Source organism: Bubalus bubalis, chromosome 18 (genome assembly GCF_019923935.1).
Source record: "Bubalus bubalis isolate 160015118507 breed Murrah chromosome 18, NDDB_SH_1, whole genome shotgun sequence".
NCBI lineage: Eukaryota > Metazoa > Chordata > Mammalia > Artiodactyla > Bovidae > Bubalus > Bubalus bubalis.
Window position 1 is genome coordinate 59,348,122 of NC_059174.1, and position 15,460 is coordinate 59,363,581.

Sequence of the window (15,460 nt, forward strand, 5' to 3'; positions counted from 1 at the left end):
CACTAAATCCCTTCATGGTGACATCAGATCCTCATGACTAACCAAAAACCTTTTGTGAAATGAGTGCTTCATGGTATTGAACTTCCCCTTCACCAAAACCTTATATATTGATCTTCCCCCACTGCTGCTTTGGAGCAGTCTCTCAGACTGCTCAGATTATTCTATTGATATGACCATTTAGCAAATATGACCATACTTAGCAGGGCATTTCATGACCATATGGTCCCACGTTGCTGGGAAGGCTCATTTCCAGTTCTGAGGAAGGTTTTTGCTGATACACCGCTCAATGTGCTATTACTGGACTAGGTCCTAATAGTCAAAGATCTCTGGACACCTGTCAGAGCTATCTGAGATGCTGTCTTCCTGGCTGCTGTCCTCATTTTCCCCACATAAAACTTAACTTGCAACTCTCAAGTTGTACATCTCTTTTAGTTGACACACCCTCTTACAACAACATGAGATGACTCTACACAAGGACATCACCAGATGGTCAATACTGAAATCAGATTGATTATGTTCTTTGCAGCTGAAGATGGGGAACCTCTATACAGTCAGCAAAAACAAGACCAGGAGCTGACTGTGGCTCAGATCATGAACTCCTTACTGCCAAATTCAGACTTAAATTGAAGAAAGGAGGGAAAACCACAAGACACCATTCAGGTATGACCTAAATCAAATCGCTTATGATTACAGAGTGGAAGTGACAAATAGATTCAAGGGAGTAGATATGATAGACAGAATGCCTGAGAACTATGGATGGAGGTTCATGACATTGTACAAGAGGCAGTGATCAAGACCATCACAAGGAAAAAGAAATGCAAAAAGGCAAAATGCTTGTCTGAGGAAGCCTTACAAAGAGCTGAGAAAAGAAGAGAAGTGAAAGGCAAAAGAGAAAAGGAAAGATAAACCCATGTGAATGAAATGTTCCACAGAATAGCCAGCAGAAATAAGAAAGCCTTCTTAAGTGGACAATGCAAAGATATAGAGGAAAACAATAGAATGGCAAAGACTAGAGACCTCTTCAAGAAAATCAGAGATACTAAGGGAGCATTTCATGCAAAGATGGGCACAATAAAGGACAGAAATGGTAGGGACCTAACAGAGGCAGAAGAGATTAAGAAAAGGTGGCAAGAATACACAGAAGAACTATACAAAAAGGATCTCAATGACCCAGGTAACCATGATGCTGTGATCATGCACCTAGAGCCAGACATCCTGGAATGTGAAGTCAAGTGGGATTTAGGAAGCATTACTATGAACAAAGCTAGTGGAGGTGATAGAATTCCAGCTGAGCTATTTCAAATCCTAAAAGAGGATGCTGTGAAAGTGCTGCACTCAATATGCCAGCAAATCTTGAAAACTTAGCAGAGGCCACAAGACTGGAAAAGGTGAGTTTTCATTCCAATCCCAAAGAAAGGCAATGCCAAAGAATGTTCAAACTACCGCACAATTGCACTCATCTCACCCGCTAGCAAAGTTATGCTCAAACTTCTTGATTAGAAGTCAGCTTTCATCATCAGCTCCTCCTCCTCATTGGGCGGGGGAATTTTCTTGTCCTTACAGGGTCAAGCTTGGACTCGAATGGCTCAATGGAAATGCACAAAATTTGGTAAATCATCTCAGGTTTGAGCATAATGTCACCTTTTCCTTATAATTTTGTTTTTAGTGCAGACAAAGAAGCATGTCCTAGGGGGTCATTAACTTACTGAGCCCACCGGGCAGGATGTGGGGCTCATGCCACCGTTGTTTTATTCTTTGGGGGCAGGTCCTGTGCCTTTGCCACATGGTTTTGGGGCTGAGAAAACCTGCTTTCTTGACTGATCCTTTAACTTACAGAGTCTCCCATATTTTTTTCTTTACTTACAATCCCCTACTGGGATTAACTATTTAGTCACCTACCCTGTCTCTTTTCTCTGTGCTTATCAAATTGATTTACTTTAGTCTGCTTGGCAGTGCTGGGTGACCCAGGTTCCTGTGTTGGGTCCCCATCAGGGGAGGTCTGACAGCAGTCTTTATTTTTAGCACAAATCATGCAAGTCTGAGGGGCTCGCTGGATGGTCTTCTACAGGTTAGGCTCCATTATGAACTTGTGAATCTGTTGTGGCATCTCTCCTGGTGTGGGTGCTGTTACAAGTGCTGTGACACGGTGTGCAAGAGGGTCTCAGGAGACAGGACAGTTCCATACGCACACATCTCCCCCAGGTGTGGTGTGGTCCAGAGTGAATCCCCACTCCTTTTCTGGATACACCACCTGGTATTTTGACAAGTTGATCTGTAGTGAACCTCTCATGGCTTGAGAATCGCCTGCCTTTGCAGCTTGGTCAGCTAACTGGTTGCTTTGGATTATATGAATTTCACCCTTCTGGGGGCCTGGACAGTGCATTCTGGCCACCAGTGAGGGCTTGTGGATGGCTTCTCATAGTGACAGGATCTCAAAGCATATTTTCTGTCTTTATTGCCCGAAGCAAGGAGCCCTCTTCTCCCCAGATGGTGCTGTGACCAGGCACCACAGAGAACGCAGAGGAGGAGCCTCTGTATGTATCACTCACGTGCCTTCAGTGAGCCGTAGGGCTCTTGTCAGAGCAGTGACTTCTGCCTCCTGAGCTGAGCTCCCTAGAGGCAGGGCTTTTGCTTCTACCACCTTTTCAAGGGTTAGCACCACAGGACTTCCCTGGCAGTCCAGTGGTTAAGACTGCACTTCCACTGCAGGGAGTCCGGGTTTGATCCCTGGTTGGGGAACTCAGATCTTCTAGGCTGTGAGGCAAAAACGCAAAGGGTTTTCACTACATACTGAATACGTCCCTGCCTTGGTCCATGAAGCTGCATCCATCCATGAACAGGTCCACATCCGGCTCAGCCAAGGGTTGTGTGTTGAGCCCAGTCTGTTTGAGGCAGTCGTCCTCAGGGGGTTGTGCAGCAGCTGTTGGGAGCAGTGACACTGGACTTAGGGCCAAAGTAACCTGAGGTTTTAGAGTAGAATTGCCTAAGAGAATGGCTTGGTACTTCCCCATTCTCCCAGAAGACAGCCAATAGCCCCCTTTTTGTTCCAGTGAAGAAAGGACATGAAATGAAGTGAAAGTCGCTCAGTCATGTCTGACTCTTTGCAACCGCAAGGACTATACAGTCCATGGAATTCTCCAGACCAGAATACTGCAGTGGGTAGCCTATCACTTCTCCAGGGGATCTTCCCCGACCCAAGAATAGAACCGAGGTCTCTTGCATTGCAGGCAAATTCTTTACCAACTGAGCTACCAGGGAAGCCCGAACAAAGGACATGGTGAGAGATGTACACATTGGTGGGTCACCCCAGGGTGAACTGCTTGGTTTCCTGAAGTCTGGCAGGAGCTGCTACAGCTTGAAGGCTAGGGGGCCACCCTGAACAGTCTATTTTAGTTGAGAAGTAAGTAGTGGGCTGAGGGATGTTTCCTGGAGCTTGAATTAATATCTGAAGACTCATGCCTTGTCTTTCATGGACCTACAGTGTGAAAGGTTTAAGTCTGCTAGTTCCAAACCTGGAGGCGAGACTAACCTTGTTTTTCTCATTTCACAGGCTGTTTGGTGCTCTTTTGTCAAAGTAAAGAGCTCAAGATATGTCCTTTTAAAGCCTGAGTTCGAGATCCTAATTCAACAGAATCCTGCCTTTCCCAGAAGCCCCTCAGCTCTGTGTGTCTTGGGTGTTCCCAAGCCAGCATTTGCCTATTTTCTGTCAGGCAGAGGATGAAACCCAGGTACATGACTTGTTGATTGTTGCCTTCTTTCAGGAGACGACCATCCACAATCATCTGAGTTCAGGGTTCCTATGGTATTTTGCAGACATTTCACTTGTAGACATGTAGACATGTCAATGAAGTCATCGACAAACACTGGAGTAAGAGCCCGAGCCAACATTTCCCCAAACAAGGTAGGGGAAATCCTCAGTCCTTGAGGCAACACTGTCCAGCAGTACTGTTGGACTCCCTGCGTTTCTGGGTCCTGCCACCAGAGAGCAGACAGCTGCAGTGGTTCTTCTGCAGTAGGAATGCAGGGGAAAGTGTCCTTCAAGCCCAGAACTGAGAACCAGCAGTATTGTCCCACAGTAGTTGTGCGCAGAACATATAAGGATTACTGTTAAGGCTGCAAATCTTGGGCTGTCTCACTAATGCCCCTCTAATCTTGGACAGTGATTCGTACACTGCGGAGTTCAGCTCTTTGGGAGGATAGGGGTTTTATAAAGGAATCTACAAGGTTTAATTCGTCCCAGTTAAGCCAACTTTTCAAGAATTGTTTGAATTATCTTTGGGTCTCTTGCCTCAGATGGTACTGTTTTAAATTAGGTGTCCCAGCGTCCTTTATTTTTTTCTGGCTGTCCTGCATAGTTTGCAGGATCCTAAGTTCCCCCACCAGAAATTGAACCCGGACCACTACAGCGAAAGTGCCAACTTGTAACCACTGAACCACCAGGGAATCCCTCCATGTCCCTAATAACAGGATTTGTATTGGCCACGTGTTTGTCGGCCTTCCCTGGAGTGCTGTCAGCCCACACTTCCTGCCTTACCTTTTTGTATACTTGGGGAGGGGGAATCAGTCACCTTCTCCAGAGTGTCCACAAGTGTCATCTGCCTGCTTACCGGGTGCCCCGACAGGATGCTGATGTCAAGCTGTTCTGGTGAAAAAATGATTTGCGCATTTAATTTACAAAACAAGGATTGGACACGTTGGCATATATAAGAAACTGTGTTTCAGATTGAGGTCCCCTAATCGGCATTGCAGAGGTTGTAAGAAAGAACAGCTTTGCACTTCTCCAGAAACTCTTGTGACCGGGATGGACTGAGTCATTCTCTGCACCATCTTGGTATCTACCAAGTATGCTGCACTGTAGCTATCAGAAGGTCAGTCAGCTTGTCCCCACTGTCACAGGTACCCGGGGCTCCTGGGGCATCATCAGAGTGTTCATCTCTTTCTACTGCAACGACAGGCTCCTGTCTGTTACTGTTTTCCTTCTTACTCCTTAGCCAAGGACAGTCTGTTTTCCAGTGCCCTCCTTACACTAAGTGTGTTGTTCCTTCTCCCACGGTGGCTCATCTCTCATCAGGTTACTCGTGCTCTGGGAGTCCACTGCTGCCACCAGGTAATGTGGCTTTCAGTCTTGCATCTTCTTGCTTCTTTTGCTGTTCCCTGTTGTTGAACACTTTTAAAGCAACATCTGCCAGTTGAGAAGGGGTCATTCCAAATGGACCATCTACCTTCTGTGAGTTTCTTATGTCTGGGGAGCTTTGTCCAATAAAGATTATGTTTACCATTCTCATTATTTTCAGAGGCCTCAGGGTTTGCATCAGAGTAGTGCCTATAAGTATGATAAACTCTTTCTGGAAACTCTGATGGATACTCATTGGGCTTTTGTTGTATCTCTTGAATTTATCTAAGCTATTTTGCCCGGGTACTCCTTTTCAAACACCTGCTAATATACACCTACTGTAACGCTCTCAGTTCAGTTCAGTCACTCAGTCATGTCCGACTGTCTGCAACTCCATGGACTGCAGCATACCAGGCTTCCCAGTCCATTACCAACTCCCAGAGCTTACTCAAACTCATGTCCATTGAGTCAGTGATGCCATCCAACCATCTCATCCTCTGTCGTCCCCTTTTCCTGCCACCTTCAATCTTTCCCAGAATCAGGATCTTTTCCAATGAGTCAGTTCTTTGCATCAGATGGCCAAAGTACTGGAGTTTCAGCTTCAGCATCAGTCATTCCAATGAATATTCAGCACTGATTTCCTTTAAGATTGACTGGTTGGATCTCCTTGCAGCCCAAGGTACTCTCAAGAGTCATCTCCGACATCACAGTTCAAAAGCATCAATTCTTTGGCACTCAGCTTTCTAATAGTCCAACTCTCACATCCATACGTGACTACTGCAACAACTATATCTTTGACTAGATGGACCTTTGTCAGCAAAGTAAAGTCTCTGCTTTTTAATATGTTGTGTAGGTTGGTCATAGCTTTTCTTCCAAGATGCAAGTGTCTTTTAATTTCATGGCTGCAGTCACCATCTGTAGTGATTTTGGAGCCCCCAAAATAGTGTCTGTTTCCGTTGTTTCCCCAACTATTTGCCATGAAGTGATGGGACAGAATGCTGTGATCTTAGTTTTCTGAATGTTGACCTTTAAGCCAGCTTTTTCACTCTCCTGTTTCACTTTCATCCAGAGGCTCTTTAGTTCTTCACTTTATGCCATAAAGGTGGTGTCATCTGCATATCTGAAGTTATTGATATTTCTCCTAGCAATCTTGATTCCAGTTTGTGTTTCATCCAGCACAGCATTTTGAATGATGTACTCTGCATATAAGTTAGATAAGCAGAGTGACAATATACAGCCTTGACGTACTCCTTTCCCTATTTGGAACCAGTCTGTTGTTCCATGTCCACTTCTAACTGTTGTTTCCTGACCTACAGATTTCTCAGGAGGCATGGCAGGTGGCCTGGTAGTCCCATCACTTGAAGAATTTTCCATAGTTTGCTGTGATTCACACAGCCAAAGACTATTCAGTGAAGCAAAAGTAGATGGGAAGAAGATTCTACTTAAGGAAGGGGCAGGGTTTCTGGGAATTGGGCCTCTGCCTGCTTTTTGATCTTTTATGGTTATCCTGTGAACTATCATTGTGCCTATGGGTGTGTCGTTTAGGTGATGTGTTAGAGTGAGAGTGTAATGAGGCTTAAGGTCAACTGGAAGTAGACTCTTCCGCCATCTTGGGCCTCGTTGGGGTTCTAACTACTTTTTGTCATATCCTTTTTTTCTCAATGACTGTGTCATCCCATCCCCCCACCTCTTTGAATGGTTGTGCCCTGCCCCCTTCCTTTTGTCTTATTGTGATCCTTTAGAATATTGAGAATGTTGTCTTCTAAGGAGTGATGTGGCTTGGTGCCAGAGGAAGAAAAATTGATCTTTATGTTTGAGCAGGTTCTTCCATCGAGGTCTGGTTAACAGAGGGCTCACGGAAGAGGAGGGAGGGGGCCAAAATAGGCAGAGGGAAAGTTTGCGTTTACTTTTCCTGTCTTGCCTTAAAATGTTGAGTTTTGATTTCATCAGTGCTCTCTCATGAGGCAGACATCTTACTGCATCCCACCTACTCTGAATGTGTGGGCAAGAGGGGTCAGGAGACTGAGTGACTGAGAGGAATAGAAACATGAGGAGAACAGAAGAGTGGGTGAGATCAGAGGACAGTGTGGAGGATGGGTGTTTTGCAAAGATATGGTAAGAATGAAAGAATAAACAGTGAAAGTAGCAGGTGTTAAAAAAGAAAGTGAAAGGAAGTTGGGATCTCTTGGGACATGAAGGAGTAAAGACAGAATAGGAGAGGAGCCCCTGATCAGTATGAAAAGGGAAGGTTAGTCAGTTGTGTCTGACTTTTTGTGATTCCCATGGACTGTAGTCCACTAGGCTCTTCTGTCCATGGAATTCTCCAGGCGAGAATACTGGAGTGAGTTGCCATTTCCTGCTCCAAGGCTGATCAGTATAGTGAGGGTATAAAAGGGTGGAAGACATGGCCTAGGGAGAGACTTGATGCTGGGAGAGGAGAAGGGCTGGAGCGGGAACAAAGTGAGTAGAGGAAGAGAGGGTGGAAAGGTAGTTTGGCCACCAGAGGCGGGGCAGAGTGGGGATGAAGGGCATGTCACGGATTGAATGGTGGTAACCTGGAGGACTGAAAGAGAGGGACACAAGGAAACAGGTCAGAAAGGTTGAGGGGGAACAATGTGCAGAGAGGCAGGACAGCAGAGAGGGACAAATAGACAAACAAAATGAAAGGGAAACACCAAGTGAGGGGGTGGAGATCTGGACCCAGATGAGTGCTTAGCTGTTGCTTATGCATGATTAAGTTGTGATGTATTTGATTTGTGGCTTTGGACTCCAAAAACTACCTTTTAAAATTATTCTGATAAGGATGCGAAATGAAAATTTCCTGTCTGTATGTGTGCATTTTGTAATTATTTATATCATAATAGAGCTTCCATTTGCCATCCTGTTCAGCCCAGGGGACAGAGACTTGACTCAGACAGCTGTGGGTCACCCCTTGCGCTGCCTGGTTTGGAGTAGAGGACGGGGAGACTGTTGGAGCCAGAAATGACATCTGTCACCATGCCTCTCTCTCACTTTTAAGTAGCATACAATGAATAGAGAACATTTCAAGATGAGTTCTTTTATTAACCACCTTGATACAAGAATCAGAATATCTGTATTAAATTAGAGAAATATTTTAGCGTGTTTAGATTCACACAGAGCAGAAAGGAAACAAATTCGTATATTAGAAAACACTAAGTGCTCTAATAATTTTCGCATGTCACTGTACACACGTAGCAGAGTGGCCCTGTGTTTCATGGAACATTACACTCTCAGGATAAAGAACAAAGTTCGATCCAGCCTTAACCCTGGACCCGAGAGAACTCCAGGTACAGAGCCTAGTTAGTTAGTTGCTTCAGTCGCTCAGTCGTGTCTGACTATTTGCAAATCCATGAATCGCAGCACGCCAGGCGTCCCTGTCCATCACCAACTCCCGGAGGTCACTCAGACTCAGGTCCATCGAGTCAGTGATGCCATCCAGCCATCTTATCCTCTGTCATCCCCTTCTCCTCCTGCCCCCAATCCCTCCCAGCATCAGAGTCTTTTCAAATGAGTCAACTCTTCGCATGAGGTGGCCAAAGTACTGGAGTTTCAGCTTTAGCATCATTCCTTCCAAAGAAATCCCAGGCCTGATCTCCTTCAGAATGGACTGGCTGGATCACCTTGCAGTCCAAGGAACTCTCAAGAGTCTTCTCCAACAGCACAGTTCAAAAGCATCAAGTTTTCAACGCTCAGCTTTCTTCACAGTCCTACAGAGCCTAATGAAGGTACAAGCCCCAGGCCTTCCCTGCCCGGCTCTCTGCACCTTGCCCTGACTTCCCACTTGAGCCCTTGACATTTGCCTTGCAGCTCCTCCAGGATGTGTGAGTAAAACACACTTCCATTCGCTTTCCCTTGCAATCTTCTATTGAGTTGTGACATAACGTCCATCACTTGACTTAACAAACGTTAATGTAACAAAGTCACAACAGTGGTATTAGACACACCTAATAAACATACGAAGAAGAACTAAAGAGCTTCTTGCTGAAAGTGAAAGAGTGACAAAGCTGGCTTAAAACTCAACATTCAGAAAACTAAGATCATGGCATCGGATCCCACCACTTCATGGCAAATGGATGGGGAAACAATGGAAATGGTGACAAACTTTACTTTTTTGGGCTCCAAAATCACTGCAGATGGTGACTACAGCCATGAAATGAAAAGACGCTTGCCCCTTGGAAGCAAAGTTATGATCAACCTAGACAGCATATTAAAAAGCAGAGACATTACTTTGCCAACAAAGGCCCATCTACTCAAAGCTTTGGCTTTTCAATAGTCATGTATGGATGTGAGAGTTGAACTATAAGGAAAGCTGAGAGACAAAGAATTGAACTGTGGCGTTGGAGGAGACTCTTGAGAGTCCTTTGGACTGCAAGAAGATCCAACCAGTCCATCCTAAAGGAAATCACTTCTGAATATTCATTGGGAGGACTGATGCTAAAGCTGAAACTCCAATACCTCGGCCAACTGATGCAAAGCATTGCCTCATTGGAAAAGACCCTGATACTGGGAATGACTGAAGGCGGGAGGAGAAGGGGACAACAGAGGATGACATGGTTGGATGGCATCACCAACTCGATGGACATGAGTTTTAATAAGCTCCCGGAGTTTGTGATGGACAGGGAAGCCTGGAGTACTGCAGTCCATGGCGTGGCAAAGAGTCGGACATGACTGAGCGACTGAACTGACTAACTGAACAAACATACAAAGAAGATTTAGCAGCAACTTGACATGATTTCTTTTAGACCAAAGAAAAGGAGGGAACACGTCCCAGCTCAATGTATGAGGCCAGTATTACCGTGAGACAATATGAAACAAAGGTATAGAAGAAAAGAAAAGATAAAGATAACTACCAACTAAATCCCACATGAAGAAGCAAATATTGTTAACAAAATATTAGCAATAGAAATCAGCAAGAGAAAAATAATTGTATGCCGTGATCCAATGGGGGTATAGAATGAGGGATAGAAGGCTATCTCGAATTTTAATCAATGTCATCCAGACTGTTGACAGACAAAAGAAGGAAAATCAAACTGTCTTATCAATTGATTCAGAAAGTGCATTTAACAAAAGTAAACAACCATTTATAATATAAACTTCAGAAAACAAAGAAGAGTGGGAACCTCCCTCAACTCAAGAAAGAACACCTGCAAAAACTTACAGCAAACACCATACTCAATGGTCAAAGACTGGATGCTTTTCCCCAGAGATTAGGAAGCAGACCAATATGTCCATTCTCAGCACTGCTATTGACATCGTTTTAGACATTCTAGCCAGTAAATTCAGGGAGTAAAATAAATAAAAGTTATAAGGACTTCGCTGGTGGTCCATCCTGGGCATAAGACTCTGTGCTCCCAATGCAGAGGGTCTGGTTTTGATCACTAGTCGGGGAACTAGATTCCACATGCCACAACTAAGACTTCACATGCTGCAAGGAAAAGATGCTACAAGGAAGACTGAAGATCTCAGGTGCCACAATCAAAGCCCGACATAGCCAAATTAATAAATACAAATCAATGTTTTAACAAAAAGTGATAAAAGCTATATGGAGAGAAAAGGATGTTAAAAATGTACACCCATCAGGAGAAGACAGTCTGGCTGTGGTAGGCTGAATAATGCACTCCCCCCTGCCCCAATACTGCCCACATCCTCTTATCTAGAACATGTTGAGTACTACTGTAAATGTCCAAGGGGCGTCTGCAAATGAGATCTAGTTAAAATCTGGACACAGGAGATTAGATTGGATTAACTGGTAAAAGAAATATAATTCCAAAGGTCCTTCTAAGAAAAATACAGATGGAGATGGAATCATCTTGAAGCCGGTGATGTCATGGAAGGTAAAGAGATTTTAAGATACCTTGGGACTCCCCTGGTGGTCCAGTGGATAAGACTCTACATTCCCAACATAGGGGACCCTGGTTCAATCCCTGGTCAGGGAACTAGATATCATATGACACAACTAAGAGCTTGAATGCTACAACTAAAGATCACACGTGCTTAAAACAAGAACTGGTCAAAAAAAATAAATATTAAAAAAAAATTTTAATGCCACCTTGCTGCCTTCAAAGGTAGAGTAAGAAAACAATGAGTTGAAGGAAGAAAATAACATGTAGAAACAGGAAAGACAAGGAAAAGTATTCTGACCTGGAGAATCCAGATGCAGCACAGGGCTGTGGGTTCATTTTACAATCCTGGCATCCAGAACTACAAGAGAACAAATTTGTTGTCTTAATCCACTCAGTTGGTGGTGATTTGTTACATCAATAGGAAATTTAATGAAATGGAATATGTGAAAGGTAAAAGGATTTACAGGAATTTCTAGTAAACATATTAGGTGTCACGATACAAGAAAAACATACAAAACACTACTGCAATTTTACACATTCGCAATATATCTGTAATTTTTGAGTACCTCTTTCCTGTTTTTTTTTTTTTTTTTAAATAATTGTGTTGGGTATTAGCTGCAGCACAGACTCTCTAGTTGCAGCACTCGGGCTTAGTTACTCTGCATGTGAGATCATAGTTTCCTGACCAGAGATAGAACTTGTGTCCCCTGCATTGCAAGGTGGATTCTTAACCACTGGACCAAAGGAAGTCCTCTCGTTCCATTGTTAATTGACATAACCTCTCATATAGTTGTGATTATGGTAACTTTCTAATAGTTTCTCTTTTCAGTTCACTTCAGTCACTCAGTCACGTCTGACTCTGAGACCCAATGAACCGCTTCACACGCCTCCTTGTCTATCACCAACTCCCAGAGTCCACCTAAACCCATGTCCATTGAGTCGGTGATGCCATCCAACAATCTCATCCTCTGTTGTCCCCTTGTCCTCCTGCCCTCAATCTTTCCCAGCATCAGGGTCTTTTGCAATGAGTCAGTTCTTCGCATCACGTGGCCAAAGTATCGCACTTTCAGATTCAGCATAGGCCATCCAATGAACACCCAGGACTAATCTCCTTTAGGATGTACTGTTTGGATCTCCTTGCTGTCCAAGGGACTCTCAAGAGTCTTCTTCAACACCACAGTTCAAAAGCATCAATTCTTCAGCGCTCAACTTTCTTTTTTTTTCAGCTTTCTTTATAGTCCAACTCTCACATGCATACATGACCACTGGAAAAACGATAGCCTAGACTAGACAGACCTTTGTTGACAAAGTAATGTCTGCCTTTTAATATGCTGTCAAGGTTGGTCATTACTTTGCTGCCAAGGAGTAAGCATTTTTTAATTTCATGGCTGCACTCACCATCTGCAGTGATTTTGGGGCCCAGAAAAATTAAGCCAGTCAATATTTCCAGTACCCCATGAAGTGATGGGACCGGATGCCATGATCTTTGTTTTCTGAATGTTGAGCTTTAAGCCAACTTTTTCACTCTCCTCTTTCACTTTCATCAAGAGGCTCTTTACTTCTTCTTCAGTTTCTGCAATAAAGGTGGTGTCATCTGCCTATCTGAGGTTATTGATATTTCTGCCAGAAATCTTGACTACAGCTTGTGCTTCCTCCAGCCCAGCATTTCTAATGATGTACTCTGCATATAACTTAAATAAGCAGGGTGACAATATACAGCCTTGACGTACTCCTTTTCCTATTTGGAACCAGTCTGTTGTTCCATGTCCAGATCTCACTGTTGCTTCTTGACCTGCATACAGGTTTCTCAAGAGGCAGGCCAGGTGGTCTGGTATTCCCATCTATTTTAGAATTTTCCACAGTTTATTGTGATCCACACGGTCAAAGGCTTTGGCATAGTCAATAAAGCAGAAATAGATGTTTTTGTACTTCTGCCTTCACAAGCTAAACACTTTTATCACTTACTGGATCTGAAAATGCCACACACCAGTGTACCACTAACAGAGAATTCAGCTTGCTTTTTGTGGCCTTTAACAAGCCCGACCGAGAAGAGCTACTCTATGTCCAAGGTCGGGGCACCAGCTGAGAGGAGCTACCCCATGTCCAAGGTCAGGGGCGGTGGCTGAGACGAGCTACCCCACGTCCAAGGTAAAAAGCAGTGGTTGTGCCTTACTGGAGCAGCCGTGAAGAGATACCCCACGTCCAAGATAAGAGAAACCCAAGTAAGACGGTAGGCACTGAGAGAGGGCATCAGAGGGCAGACAGACTGAAACCACAATCACAGACAACTAGCCAATGTTATCACATGGACCACATCCTTGTTTAACTCAATGAAACTAAGCCATGCTCTGTGGGGCCACCCAAGACGGATGGGTCATGGTGGAGAGGTCTGACAGAATGTGGTCCACTGGAGAAGGGAATGGCAAGCCACTTCAGTATTCTTGCCTTGAGAACACCATGAACCGTATGAATAGGGAAAAAGCTAGGACACTGAAAGATGAACTTCCCAGGTTGGTAGGTGCCCAATATACTACTGGAGAAATAACTCCAGAAAGAACGAAGGGATGCAGCCAAAGAAGACACAACACCCAGTTTGGATGGGACTGGTGATAGAAGCAAGGTTCAATACTGTAAAGAGCAATACTGCATAGGAACCTCGAATGTTAGGTTGATAAATCAAGGCAAATTGGAAGTGGTCAAACAGGAGATGGCAAGAGTGAACGTCGACATTCAAGGAATCAGCAAACTAAGATGGACTGTAATGGGCTAATTTAACTCAGATGACCATTATATCTACTACTGTGGGCAGGAATCCCTTAGAAGAAATGGAGTAGCCATCATAGTCAACAAGAGTTGCATTCCAAAATGCAGAACTTGGATGCTATCTCAAAAACGACAGAATGATCTCTGTTCGTTTCCAAGGCAAACCATTCAATATCATGGTAATCCAAGTCTATGCCCCAAGAGTAACGCTGAAGAAGCTGAAGTTGAACAGGTCTATGAAGACCTACAAGACCTTCTAGAACTAACACCCAAAAAAGATGTCCTTTTCATTATAGGGGACTGGAATGCAAAAGTAGGAAGTCAAGAAACACCTGGAGTAAGAGGCAAATTTGGCCTTGGAGTACAGAATGAAGCAGGGAAAAGGCTAACAGAGTTCTGCCAAGAGTTTCTCTTTTAGTCCTCCATTAAAATTATATGATTTCTAATAGAAAATAAATTGTTACTCCAAAGTGTTTCATCTCTTACTCATGTTTATCTTCTAAACCTCAGCAACCACAATCCTGTCCAATTATGTCAGTTCAGTTCAGTAGGTCAGTCGAGTCCGACTCTTTGCGACCCCTTGAATTGCAGCACGCCAGGTCTCCCTGTCCATTACCAACTCCCGGAGTTCACTCAAACTCACGTCCATCGAGTCGGTGATGCCATCCAGCCATCTCATCCTCTGTCGTCCCCTTCTCCCCCTGCCCCTAGTCCCTCCCAGCATCAGAGTCTTTTCCAATGAGTCAGCTCTTCGCATGAGGCGGCCAAAGTATTGGAGTTTCAGCTTCAGCATCAGTCCTTCCAATGAACACCCAGGATTGATCTCCTTTAGGATGGACTGGTTGGATCTGCTTGCAGTCCAAGGGACTCTCAAGAGTCTTCTCCAATACAATTCAAAAGCATCAATTCTTCGGTGCTCAGCTTTCTTTATAACCCAACTCTCATATCCATACAAGACTACTGGGAAAATCATAGCGCCTTAGCATACACACATGGTGCATATAAAAGTTACGTTTTCACTATTCTACAGACTAAACTATGCAACAGAATTATATCTTTAAAAAACAGTCTAAATACATGATTGAGATGTTTCTTCCTGTCTTTTTCTTCTGGGAGGCAGCCCAATGGACACAGATATTTATTGGATTGCCCAGTTTTGTTCAGGTGTTTCTGTTAAGTTTTTCCAACAGATGTTTGTAAATACACTGAGGTCATCCTAACTGACCAGCAGCATTTGATTTTTGTGGGCACAGAGCTGGTGGATGGCCCTACTCTCTCAGAATTACTATACGCAGAGAGTCCACCTGCACTTGGTCTGCTGCCTGAGGTGCCACCGCAGGGAGCCTCCCCTCAGCTGTTCCCCCAGAAATACAGCTGGGACAAGGTGACTTGTCCCACGCTTTGTGCCTGCCTGCACCTCGGCCCTGTCACTGCAACAAGAATTATTGTAGCCATGCCAACAACCTGGGCGTCAGTGTAGCAACATGGCGACGAGTTCTTTGAGGCGAGACCACGTGGATTCAAGCTCCCATTCAGTCACTTCCTGGGATGGGGTGGTTTTTGTTCCATTCAAGTTCCTTCATCTGGGAAATGAGAAAGAACATCAGTACTTATTTTGGAGTTCAAATTCAAAAAGCATGCATAAAGCATTTAGACAAGGACTCACAAACTGTGATATAAAAGTGAATTTGAGTCCAATTTAACATCAGTTATCAAAGAA

At 44.2% G+C, this 15,460-nt stretch overlaps 2 protein-coding genes across 2 annotated transcripts in view; both read right to left on the minus strand.

The window, feature by feature from the left end:
• The window catches only part of LOC123327538 (zinc finger protein 160), a 65,358-nt gene that overhangs the window by 32,929 nt on the left and 16,969 nt on the right, over positions 1–15,460 (minus strand). Inside the window, exons 2-3 of the mRNA XM_045163344.1 lie at positions 15,205–15,323; positions 11,276–11,335 (exon numbers count right to left, since the gene is read on the minus strand). The gene's annotated coding sequence lies outside the window, so the exon portion shown is untranslated. The remainder of the gene's footprint in view (positions 1–11,275; positions 11,336–15,204; positions 15,324–15,460) is intronic.
• The window catches only part of LOC123327520 (zinc finger protein 665), a 392,317-nt gene continuing 392,046 nt past the window's right edge, over positions 15,190–15,460 (minus strand). Inside the window, exon 3 of the mRNA XM_045163295.1 lies at positions 15,190–15,323. Within this exon, the coding sequence (XP_045019230.1) occupies positions 15,310–15,323 (14 nt within the window). The 3' untranslated portion in view covers positions 15,190–15,309. The remainder of the gene's footprint in view (positions 15,324–15,460) is intronic.